This window comes from Arachis hypogaea, chromosome 1, assembly GCF_003086295.3.
Source record: "Arachis hypogaea cultivar Tifrunner chromosome 1, arahy.Tifrunner.gnm2.J5K5, whole genome shotgun sequence".
Classification (NCBI taxonomy): domain Eukaryota; kingdom Viridiplantae; phylum Streptophyta; class Magnoliopsida; order Fabales; family Fabaceae; genus Arachis; species Arachis hypogaea.
Genome location: NC_092036.1, coordinates 104,054,584 through 104,067,898, shown reverse-complemented (window position 1 = coordinate 104,067,898; position 13,315 = coordinate 104,054,584). Strand labels below are relative to the sequence as shown.

General features: G+C 32.7%; 1 protein-coding gene and 1 long non-coding RNA gene across 3 annotated transcripts; both read left to right on the top strand.

Annotated features, from left to right (window-relative positions):
- Positions 1-2,007: 2,007 nt before the first annotated feature.
- LOC112764243 (protein FAR1-RELATED SEQUENCE 5-like) lies at positions 2,008-3,693 on the top strand. The gene is made up of 3 exons (XM_025809829.1): positions 2,008-2,671; positions 2,757-3,013; positions 3,145-3,693. The coding sequence occupies exons 1-3, from the start codon at positions 2,008-2,010 to the stop codon at positions 3,691-3,693; spliced, it is 1,470 nt and encodes a 489-aa protein (XP_025665614.1).
- Positions 3,694-4,389: 696 nt separating this feature from the next.
- Positions 4,390-6,201, top strand: LOC112706099 (uncharacterized). Of its 2 annotated transcripts, none has more exons than XR_003155652.3 (3): positions 4,390-4,730; positions 4,962-5,059; positions 5,882-6,201. It is a non-coding gene; the product is annotated as an uncharacterized lncRNA (long non-coding RNA). The 2 variants fall into 2 exon arrangements; XR_003811754.2 differs by having other exon boundaries at positions 4,929-5,059.
- The last annotated feature ends 7,114 nt before the right edge of the window (positions 6,202-13,315 follow it).

Here is a 13,315-nt window from a genome sequence, read left to right as displayed (position 1 = left end):
AAAATTGTAAGGCAGCATAGTTTTTGCAAAAATTAATTGATTAATCATATTATCCAATCAATTGAAAGATGACTAAAATATGGATTTTTTATAATTCAATCGATTGTTTATACTACCCAATCGATTGAATGCTTCAAAACAACCTGAGATCTCACAATTAAATCGATCGGTTGTGATAACTAATCATGAATTCATCAAAACAATATGAATTTGCCAAATTCAATCGATTGGTTGTGCTACCCAATCGATTGAAGTGTGTACTACGCCTATTTTAATTTTGTTATCATTTTTATAAATTATTATCTTATTATTCATCTATCTTATTTTTAAAATTCTATTCTCAATTTTTAAGGTTTTATTTTGATTTAGATATTCTAATCTTATCTTTTCTTTAATATTAACATTATAAATTGGTGAATAATTCATTACCAATTATTCAATCCCACCATTGAAATCGTGTATCAATCTCTTTAATTATACTAAATTTCATTATTTTTCTTTCGGATATCCATCTACTTAATATCCAATTTTTCTCATTTTTTATCCGTCTATTTAATATCCACTATTTATTCATCATTAATTGATAATTACAATTGCAGCAATCAGCAAAGGTCGAATCAATTTTTTTTATTGTAGTGTTCAGAAAACAATCCATCGTTTTGATTACAAAATCGAGGTCAGTGAATAGAATCTCTAATTTTGCAATTCTTTGTTTCGATACTTTATTTGTGAAATTGATTGTGTAATGAAAATTTTTTTTATCTGTTAATAATTCACAGACATTGAGAAATATAAAAAGTAAATATATTTTATTATTTTTCACTATGAAATAGATCTATGTCTTAATTGTTTAATTCACTAATATTTTTTACCTAACTAATTTAATATCATACCCTCAAGTCTTTATACTTTTTAAATTAGTTTTTATATAATAATTTCTATATTTATTTTTTTAAAAAATCATTTGTTTTTTTATATTAATATATTTCACATTCATATTTTTATATTAATAATAACTTACGTAATTATGTTTTGGTAATCACATTATATACTTTAGATATTATTTTCTTGTAAAATATATTAATTTTTCTTCTAATTTTACGTTGTTAAAAGAAAAATTTTATAAAGATATCTTATATTTTGTATTCTATAACGGTACTATGTCTTTTAAATAATTAATAATTTATAATTTATTTTCAATTTTTTTAAAATTTTTGAAAGAATGAATTTTAATTAATAAGATATGTGATAACTTTTAGCTAAAGACGCTATAAATTATTGGTATTTTATATTTTTATAATGTACTATTGATATTGATATATTTTCTTTATGTAATTATCATATTAAAAATAAAGTTGTGAAAAAAATTATAATTATATGTATCTTAATATATCTATTAAAAAACTAACTCCAATTATTTTTATAGATTAAAAATTATTTAAAAATTAGCACCTCCATATCAAAATCACTGGATCCGTCCCTGCTAGCAATATTAGAATCTATTTATGTTTTGTAATGTTATAAGATGGAGTGTACTGAATTTTTTTCTTTTCATTGGACATTTTTAAGATGTCAGGTCTATTTACAGACACTGAGATGAATAAGCAATACCAGGAGGACGATGACATTAACCAACAAGAAGAGCTAGTTTGTGACCAAGATATGATGGATAAACAGAATGAATTCGAACAAGATTTCGGAGATGAATTTACTGAGGGAGCGTATTTTTCTGAAGCTGATCAGTCAGAAGATATCCTTGAAGCTGCTTATGTGGTTGACTCCGTGCAAGACATTACAACTTTGAATTTCAGTAAAAAATTTGCGGAGAAAATCGGCAAATATCACTTTTCTACTTTGCAACTTGCATTTGATTTTTATCTGAAGTACTCAAAGTCGAAGGGTTTTAGTGCAAGGGAGAGCAAGACCTTCAAGAATAGTATTGGCGAAATTTACAAACAAAAGTTTGTGTGTCATAGGCAATGATTTAGGGAGGAAAAATATTACACGATGGAAAAAAGGAAGAAGGAGCCTAGATTGGAAACAAAAACTGGGTGTGAAGCCCGAATGGATGTTAAATTTGTACCAGAAACTGGAAGGTGGCATATTTTTTGTTTCTCTGACGAACACAACCATGATCTATTGGATACACAATTCAGTGCTATGTTGCATGCCCACAGAAAAATGTCAGAGGCAGATATTATGCAAATGATGAACATGCTAAAGTTCGGGATTAGCACTTCACAGATATTTGGTCTTCTAGCTAGTCAAGCAGGCGGGTATGAATTTGTTGGCTATGGTTCCAGAGATATGTACAATGAGATTGCTCGGCAAAGGCGTCAAATTCATGGTGATGCAGCACGAGTGTTGAAGAAGTTGGAGGATATGCGGTTGAAGGATCCACAATTATATTTCAAGGCATGTCATGATTCAAGAGGCTTGTTACGTAACTTGTTCTGGTCTGATGGGATTAGCCAACTAGACTACCGACTCTTCAGGGATGTTATTGCTTTTGATACTATGTACAAGAAGAACAAGTATAGTTGTCCATTAGTCATATTCAGCGGGGTTAACCACCACAACCAAACAATTGTTTTTGCTACTGCGTTTATTGTGGACGAAACTACTAATACATATATTTGGCTCCTGCGTCAGCTCATGTTTGCAATGAAGGGTAAGACCTCGACCTCAATAATAACTGATGGGGCCATGGCAATTAGGAATGCAGTAAGAGATGTATTTCGCGAAGTCAAACATAGATTATGCGCTTGGCCACCTTATTCGAAATGCAACTAGCAATGTTGGAAATCCATCATTTACATCTAAATTTAGAAAAATCATGTTGGAAGACTACGAGATTCCCGTGTTTAAGCGTAAGTGGGTTCAGCTTATTGAAGAATTTGGCCTTGAAGATAAGCCGTGGGTGAACAACATGTATGAAGAGAAGCATATGTGGGCTACTGCATATATAAGAGGAAAATTTTTACTGGCTTTAGAACTACCTCAAGATGTGAAGGTTTGCACTCAATTGTGCTAAGGTATGTGGGGTCGCAGTATGATTTGACAAGTTTTGTAGAGCATTTTCAAAGGTGTGTTGCACACTTGCGCTTTAAAGAATTTAATGCTGATTATGAATCTACACGTGAGGTACCCGTCATGCAAACTTGTATAGAGCTGCTAGAGAGATTTGCTGCTGAGTTGTACACTCATGAGATATTTCTTTTATTTCGGCCATTTCTCTCTAGAGCTGGATCAATGCGGGTGCTAAACAAAATAGAGAATAACGAAGATTGCATAAAGTACATTGTGTGTAAGCATGGGAGGCCCGATTTTCTGTGGATCGTTGAATTTCATCAAGAAGAAATGATCTTCATGTGTACCTGTTTAAGAATGGAGTCATTTGGAATTCCATGCGAACATATTGTGAAAGTTCTCGTTGACAAAGACATTTGTGAGATTCTCCGGTCATTGGTATTGGATAGATGGAACAAAAATGTGAAATCAGCACTCAATGATCCAAGTGGGTTCACTAGGAATGCTGTTGTTATTAGTCGTCAAAGTACCTTGATGGAATTTTCTAAACAATTGGCTGCTGTTGCTGCTAAAGTACCAGAGAGATATGAAGAGACACGTGACAAAATTATGGGATTGTACTCATATTACAAGGCTGCAGACGAAGGCACTAATCAACCTTAGTCAGGCATAACTAAAAGTAGCAATCCGTATGTGCATCAAAGCGGTATAGGCTCAGGACAACCATCTAAGAAGAAGCGGTAACGTTGTAGTGTTTGTCAAATGGAAGGACATAAGAAGACATCATGTCCTTGGCAAAAGGACATTGACAACAACGTTATAGAAGATAATGCTAATGGTTCGGATGATGGCGACATGTATATCGAACCGACGACTGATTTAAATAGCGATAATTAGCAACCTCCATAAATTTAATATTTTTGCGTAGAGAATCAGTTTCATATTTGTATTTTTTTCACTATATTAATGATATTTTATATAGTCTTCCAATAGTCGTACTTATACTTTTTAGATGAAATAATTGTCAAATAAATATCGGTTAGCGAAAAGTAGGGTAAAAAAACCGGTCAAACCGGTGCTTACCTCATAAATCGGTAAAAAATTGGACGGTTTTTTAGTAGTTTTTTTGGTTTAAACTGCCCCACCAACCAACGTTCTAAAAATCGGCTCAAATTGGCCGGTTGAACTGGTTGAATCACGAACCGATGAAAATCCCAGTTCGAAGACTAATGACAAAACCGCAGGATCAGAAAACCAACGTCGAACCACAAAACTGATCGAGAACCGGTCGGTCAAACCGAACCGTAAACCGGCCAGTTTTTGGAATTTGACCAAAACACAGCCGTTTGGTCCTTTCCTGCTTTCCATCTAACCCAGCAACCCTAAGTCCCCAACTCAGTAACCCACTCTACTAACCCTTGCTCCACACAAGACACAACGGCGCAGCTCTCCCTCTTTCTCCCTCATCCTCAAGCTCGTCCTTCCTCTCACCATCAGCGAGCTGTCTCCGTCACTTCCATCCAGCTGCTGGATTGCTCCGGCCACCGTCGCAAGTTGGAGCCTCAAAGATTACAGTCGCGATCGTGCAGCTCTCCACCATCGTCGCCGTTTTAGTTCTGGAAGGACCGTTGTTGGACTCGCCTCCTGCCTCTGTCATACACCTCTCTTCCATCGTCGCTGGCGTCAGCTCGGTTGCATCGGTCAGTTCTATTAACCGATTCCCCCCTCTGTTTTATACTTTCATGCTTATAGCTTCTAGGTTTTTTTATATAATAATTGTTGAATAATCTGTAAACTTGTTATGGGTTGAATAATTGTTAATTATTCTGTGAGTTTTGATGATGTTATTGGTTGAATAATTGTTGAATTTTGCTGCTGTTATTGGTTGAATTTTGTAGCTGTTATTGGTTGAATTTTGTTGTGAGTTGCAGTAAAGCACAATTGCTGGGCTTGCCTCCTGCTCTGTTCCACCAACCAGCGCTACTCCCCTTGGATCTGCTCTGCTCTATTTTATGCTTCTAGGTTCTAGGTATTTTTTATTTTTGTTGCTGAATTATTTTGAAGATGCAGTATTGTGTTCTTTTATGTTTTTTTTGTTTCTCTGTTCCTCAAGATTTGTGTTCTTTTGTTGCTGAATTATTTTGAAGATGCAGTATTGTGTTTCCTGTGCCATCCACTCTCATGTCGTGAGGGTGCATTCTCGCACCGATAGGAGGAACCGCGAGCCGCCATAGCCCTTTGCCAGGCGTAGATTATACTTGTTTCGCCATTCTTTTAACTTTTCCATGAGATGTTGCTTATTGATTCTAATCAGCGCAAATTATTTTTGATTATCTTTAGCTATGTTGAAACAAATTTTGTTCCTAAACTGTGGAGTATTGCAGTGCTTGGATAACTAGTTGGAAATTGATATTAATGGAAAGAATTGAGGCTGATACTAATCTCCTCTTTTCATATATAGAACGGTCCATAGAGAACAGAGTGCTACTCTTTCATATTCATTTGAATAAATCTCATTTCTTTAAATTGTAATTTACGCAAATCATAGTTCTAGATCTTGCAATTGCATATCTAGAACTTGATATTAATGGAAAGAATTGAGACTGGTCCTAATCCACTAAGAATTGCATTCCGTCCATCTTTTAGTTTTAGCTATATTCATATTTTAGAACTGTGATCACAATTTTGCATTCTTATAACATTGTCTTCTTGAGCTTATTCACTTGAGCATTTGAATAGAGTTTTGTGACTTATGTTCTAGGAATTGTAAGTGATGGTTAAGCAATTTTATATGTCTTTTATGTACCATTTACTGGTTTATTGATGATTGTATTTGTTTCTCATTTTAAAGGATGATACACCAAGACCCGGTCAGCCTGGTCCTGCACCTCGTCCTGCTGGTGGAGTAGGATGCCCCTGGATATATTGGAGGTTGGGAAAGCAGAACACAACATTAAAGTAACGCTATTAGAGCTTTACAATGTGGAAATAACGGATTGTGTGCCTCCTAAGAAAACTGTAAAATCTGAAGATGACAATTCTAAAAGTCCCATCGCTCTAATGGAGGATTGGATTGGGGGCTTCCATTGTTAATCTAGGAAGAATTGATTAAAAATTTGTAATATATATACTTCGTATATATCTTAGCAATATATGGACAGATTATTAAAATGCTTTGATATATATTGCATGGTGTTTTTTTTTCTAGTCAAGATTCAATAGAGGTCAAATCTTGAACAAATAAAAAGAACAAAATAGAATGCAAACAAATAAAAAGACATGGAATTTTTTTACATAAATTAATTATATGAAATAAAATATAATTCACGAGACATAAAATTTGTATGGCATTGTTGTTGAAATAATAAATGAACATGACATTACTTTATCATAAAAATATAAGTTTTTTAAACTAAAATATCTCTATATGCATAGATGTAGAGAAAAATTGTAAAAGCCACAAGCAATGAATATCTATTTAAGAAGTTATTGAAAAATAACTAAAGAAGTACGTCCATCAAACATAACAATAATAAAATACCAATAACCCTATTATCTTTGCATCTCATTTTGTGTGCATATTCCAAATAAATTGTGACTTCTTCTGGTTGATCCGACTCCGGAGTAAATGCACAGCGATTATCATGCGAATATCGTGATCCTCAAGCTGCAATTTATTTATTATAAATTAGTACAAAAAATAGGGACTAAATATTAGAGAGTTGTTTTATAAATGCTCACCTTATTGTTACCATTTGGTTTAAACTCAAAAGTCATATCCATCCACTTCATTACCCAAGTTGTAGAGTTTCAACTTGAATTACATTGAGGTATATCTTATGACCTTTTAATTTTGTAGTCCTAAAATTGTTTATTGTGTACTCTTGAATGCCATCATCCTTGTAAAATTTTGACTTGATGATTTGCTCCAGTACGTTTGCCTGATTTCATTTAATTAGTTAAATAATAAAAATAAAATATCAGCAAATAAACTTATAAAATTTTTTTTTGCCTTACTATTGTATTGATAACACGTTCACGATAGTGAATTCTCTCATCATTAAAATGGGTGTCCAAGTGATAGATTGTGCGATCGTCAACCGAAATTATCATTAGATACCAGTGGTCACCCTCTGAACAGGAACATATATCTAAACCATAAAATTTGCCCATGAGTTATGAATGTTAATGATGAAAAACTATATTTAGATAAGAATATCCAAAAAAAATTCGTACAAATTTTAAATCAGTAGTAGGTTGCATAAATTTATAAATATAGTGTTCCATCTTCTTCTTTAAATTTATCTTGCTGAAGACATCCACCTAATTCATTAATGCAAACCAATATAACTGTTAGTACATGATAAAGCATGTTTCTATATTAGCATTACATTTATAACTTATAATCAGTAAAATTATCTTGTTAGGGGTTATATAACATACCACAAATCTTGGAAGTTGCCATGTTGTCTTGAAACTTACATTAGATTGTTCATCAGTGCATCTCAACGCCGCTAATTCAAAAATCTGAACTATAATCCAAATATATTACTAGATTGTGCAAAAATCAAATGTATATTAATTGATAGATTATTTGGGTACCTTATCCGTAATGGGTCTGTCAGGTATAAAATGCTCAAAGTCTGATCTAGTTGTTCTGATTGTATCTGTTACCACAAGTTCTTCACTGTATCAATTAAAAACCAAAACACATTAGATTGGTTCTCTTTCGTCGACAATACAGATAATATCAACTTAACTTACGATGGATCTAGCGAGGTTGAAAATACATATGCACAGGCCTTTATCTGATCTTCCAAAAGATGCATAGTTGGAGTTGGCATAAATTTACACTGCATTGACTACGAAGTTTAACACAAAAGTATTAACAATACACAACTATATGGTTAATTAGGGTACTCATAAGAAACTAGATAATTAAAGATTGATGTCTAAGTGGTAATTACGTTGGTAATGAAAAAGAAATAAACAGGTCTTCTATAGTCATTTGTGGTTTGGCTTAGTGCATAAGACGCCTTGGATTTATTGGATGATTTGGGCTCAATTTTTGGCTTTCTAATTTCGCCTGGAGAAGTGAACGGTAATTTTTTCTATGCCCCCATAATGGTCTTACCCTAAGAAAAAAATAGGTTTAGTAAATTCTTATTATCATGTTAAGAATATACTAGTAAAAAATATGAGTTGTTGTCCATTACTACACATGTATATACCTTTGATATATTTTTCTTTTTTATTGCGGCTCTTATAGTTGGGGATACTGGTTTGTTCATATTGATCTCGATTTTGAACGCATCATCATGAGTGAAAGACCTCTTGTCCAGTTCAATAAGATCATCCTCATCGTCAGATATAGCAGCATGAATATCAATATATGAACTCTTAGCCTTCAATCTATTTGAGAATGGACGTGTCTTTTGTACAGAAAGCTTGGTCGGAGTCTCGAAATAATTGTTCAGACTGAGTTGTGATATCATTGTCTCAATGCGGCTTGCAGATTCAAGGATTTTATCAATCTTTTTGTCTCGAACCATGTTTACAACTCTCATTGACTGCAAATATTTTAGGTAAAATAATGTCATATAAATGTAGAAATACAAAAAGAGTGATAAAAAATGTTTATTCTATATAGATTGTATGACATAATATAAATTGCATTACTGGTTGTCAGATTAAATTACCTCCATGCTAAGGAGGACCTCCACCACTTTACTAGATAATTCTTCACTTTTATTCAGATCCTTGTTTTGAATAACATCGTCATTGATAACGATGTCATCCTGTAGAAAGAAAACATAAAAGATTAAATTACTCATAATACATTCTACTAAAATTTAAAAATTGATTACGTCTTACCTTAGCACTAGGAATTGTAGTTCTAATTTGATCATCAAAATCAACTGTGATAAGATCACAGTCTGTAGCCATGGACATATTCTATGTATTACATGCATCATTGGGGACTAAATCTTCATTAGGAGGAATATCTATGATTATTATCAACTCAAGAATATTGTATGAGTAGATTTGGTTGAAAGGCAAATACTTAAAATAATTTGTCCACGAATAAAAAATTAGTCGGATTGAGCACATATATATACACCCAAAAAAGATAACCAAATTTTAATTCTATCTTTTTAAAATTTTTAAATTAAGTAAACAATTTTAAAAATTTTTATGATATCTTATCTTTTGGTTAAAATCAAATACAAATCAAATTTTATCTTGATTTTTATTTACAATTTAACAAAGTAAATTTTATTAATTCATATGATTATATCTTATCTATAAATATTTTTAAGTAGATAAATACTCAAATAATAATAATAATAAGATTAGACGCATCAAATTAATAATTAAATAAAAATAATTTTAAAACTGGTTGATAGGCACTATATGTAATCAAGCTCCCACCAATTGATTGAAATAATAATTTTGGATACTTCAATCAATTGCATTTGAAAAACAATCGATTACAATAACATTACAATTGATTGAATCAGTAATTGAGAATAATCCAATCGATTGCATTAAAAACCAATCGATTGAAACAGTAATTAAGTGTATTCCAATCGATTACAATAACAAAACAATCGATTGGAACAGTAATTATGTGTACTTCAATCGATTGCACTAACAAAACAATCGATTGAATAAGCAATTGAGGATAATTCAATCGATTTCACTACCAAAACAATCGATTGAATCCATACAAATACCTGATTGCAAGCATTCTTCAATCAATTGGTTTCAAGAACTGATTGCATCTTAAGGATATAGATTAACTTAAAAAGGATTCAGCTAATATTAATGCATCATCCAAGAGTTTAAATAAATTATGTAGTAAAATCATGCGAAGGATAGAGCAGGTCCTACAATTCAAACAAACCTAGTACCTTTAAGAACTCTACATATGAATTATAAAAATGTACTAAAGTCCCACTGAATATTCAAGAACTCTACATGTGAATTAAGTTCCCAGATTTACATGCATAGTTTAGATGTTTTTTGCTACTTTAGCTTCTTTGTATAATAAAAAAGTTAGATTGTCATAATACTTTCTTTAAAAACAAAATAAGCTTAAAAGTTGCACTACCTAATAAAAGCACAAGAAATTTTTGCCATCATGTATGAAAATGGCAGAATAAAACACTAGCAAAAATGTCAGTGTTATGCTTCATGATCAGCAGAACAAAGTCCAAAGATTGAATTGATATTAATTTTAGTGTTCACTAAGCATCATGTTGGCACCAGCTGTTGCAATAGTAGCAGCATCAAGAAACTTTCACCAACTGTTGCAATAGTAACAGTATCAAGAAACTTTCATCAAGAAACTTGCAAGAACTTATGCTTCTGTTGGATTTCATGAACCAATGAAAAAGTTACAATCAATTCCAAAGTAAAATTCATAATATGATTTACAGGGATGAAATCATTTAAAATTGTCAAAATACCCAGTGAACAATAATACCTAGTACTCTCAAAAGTGACATGACACATTTTAGGATACAGTGAAAAAAACACCTAGATTATGTCCTAGATTTTTTTGTAACTCACTAACATTAACTCTCACCCAAGCATCAATGGGGATTATAGGATCATGTGGAGTTCTAGATAACAATTTTTTCATGGTCCAGGCCTTGGGATGATGCCCCTTGGATTTGTGATGCCTAGATTAGTGTATAGAAGATCGATTGTTTCTCCTTGACGATTGATAGCTTCAGTTTGCCTGTCTTGACGCTGCCTCATATCAGCAAATTGCCCCTCCATATATACTCTCATTCTTCGCAATTCATCCATCAAATCTCGCATTGTTGGCGAAGGAGGGGGTGGTAGTGGGGGTTCCTGTGATTTTGCTTGCACCTCAGGGTCTTGTGGTTGTCCTTGGATCTGAGGTTCTTGGGCATCCGGATCTCTTTCCATCTATCTTAGAGTGTTGTCATCAATCTTGGCTACGTTACTCAAGATGACACTTTTTTCTTCACTCAAGTCAATTTCAAGCCAGGTGAAAATCTTGGTCCATTGGCAAGCATATCCTAAACCAACACTTGATTTTCCTTTCTTCATTTCAAGTATATGATGAACCATAAAATAAGGCCAGTTTATCTCCTTTCCAGTCACCATAGTCCAAAGCACTAAAATATCTTCGTTAAACAAGATTCCATGATTATGTTTTCTTGGAATTAACATGTACGAAAACAAATACAGCAGTATACGCTGTTCATTACCCAAATCACTGCAACTTATATTACCTATAGCATCCATATGTGGATTCTCATACTGTAGACTCTGCAAATCCATCATTTTATTATATTCACCCTATTCCTCATTTGCCGCAATACCTCCAGTAAATTTTGCCCCATAATAAACTAAATTCTATTGTTCAGCTAATTATTCCAAAGTAACTCTATAATGCCGTGACCCTAAATCAAACTCAATCAACGGCATTGCCTCCTCACCCTCTTCTCTAGGTTCAGGAATAACATAATTTAAAGTACTATAAATAGCCCTAACCAAGTGCGGGTAATAATCATCCTTAGTTTGTACAAAATCAGTCAAGTGCTGTGTTTGCAAAGCATTTCAGACCAAGTTATAATGTCTATCATGAATGAACTCGGCTGTTATGTACCTAGGAGGAACAATTGCCCTTGACTCAAACTTTTTCACATAGTTGTTCAGTGTCCTTGGAGACGGCAGCCACCTTGCCATGTAATGTGATGAAGCAACCAGTCTGGCGGAAGCAGAGCTTTCTCCCTCAACCCTAGCTCTTTTGGCGTTCTTAGTTTTGGTAATTTTGGGGATATTGATTTGGTGAGTTTTGTAAGGATTTGGATGAGAATTAATAATACGTATATAGTTTGGAGTGGATGTTGGTGAGATTAGAGAAGAAGAAGAGAGAAGAAGAAGAAGCTTTCTGGATTCGATGAGAGAGGAGATAGGTGCAAAAATGGTATTATGGTGTTTTAAAACGGGGAGAGAGTGAATACGCATGGTTTGGGTTTAATAGATAGCGAATTTCAAATTTCAATCGATTGGATTACATTACCAATCGATTGAATGCCGAAAAAAACATATTTACATCACTTCCCAATCGATTGAATTCTCATACCAATCGATTGAATTGGAAGTCACGTATAAAATTCAATCGATTGGGTAACACGACCAATCGATTGAATTGTGAGGCATCAAGTTGCTATTACACACTTCAATTGATTGGGTCGCATAACCAATCGATTGAATTTGGCAAATCCATATTGTTTTGATGAATTCAATCAATTGGGTATCACAACCAATCGATTGAATTGTGAAACCTCAGGTTGTTTTGAAGTATTCAATCGATTGGGTAGTATAAACAATCGATTGAATTATAAAAAACCCACATTTTAGTCATCGTTCAATCGATTGGGTAATATGACTAATCGATTGATTTTTGCAAAAACCATACTGCATTGCAATTTTCAATCGATTATTTTGTGATAACAACTTGTAGTCTAATCGATTGAGTTATGGAAACCTGAAATTCAATCGATTATTTTGATAATCCAATCGATTGATTTTTAGAGAAACACAATTTCACGGTCCTGGACGAACATCACGGATCAAATATAATCTTTTAATCGATTGGAATAGCCAAAAAGTTTATTAGGATCAATGGAAGATCTAATTCGTTATTGTTTTTGTTTTTGATTGTTAATAAACATGATAGATTTATGATAAAATAATCATTTATAAAATAAAAATAGTTTTTATGATTAAATAAAATATACGGGGTTAATTTGTAATTAAAATTAGAAAAGGGCTATTTAGCAATTATTAAAAAAACTTAAAAAATATGTTTTGTTCTGGGACCATTTAATGATCCAAACGTTCTAGGACCATCGAATCCGATACCTATTAATTTGGAAACTTTTATTATTTAATAAAGTAAATTAGGCCTCAACTATTTTTTTAACCAAATTTTTAATCAAGTCATTGTTTGCTTCTTCTCCTCCCCTAGTCATGTTCCCGGAACTGCTATTTTTTCTTCGCTTTCTTATTACTATTTATTTATTTTTTCTTTTTCTTTTATTATTGGCCTCGTTATAGTCTTTTCTTTTACTGTACTTCTTTCTCCAACATTGTTATTGTTGTCACCGTAATCTTTTTTTGTACTTTTTTCTTCAACGTTTTTATCATTGTCCTTGCTGCCATGGCCACTATTTTTTTCTTCTTCATGAAGCTGCACTATTTTACTATTGTTATTTAATTTCTTTTTCTTTTTTTTATC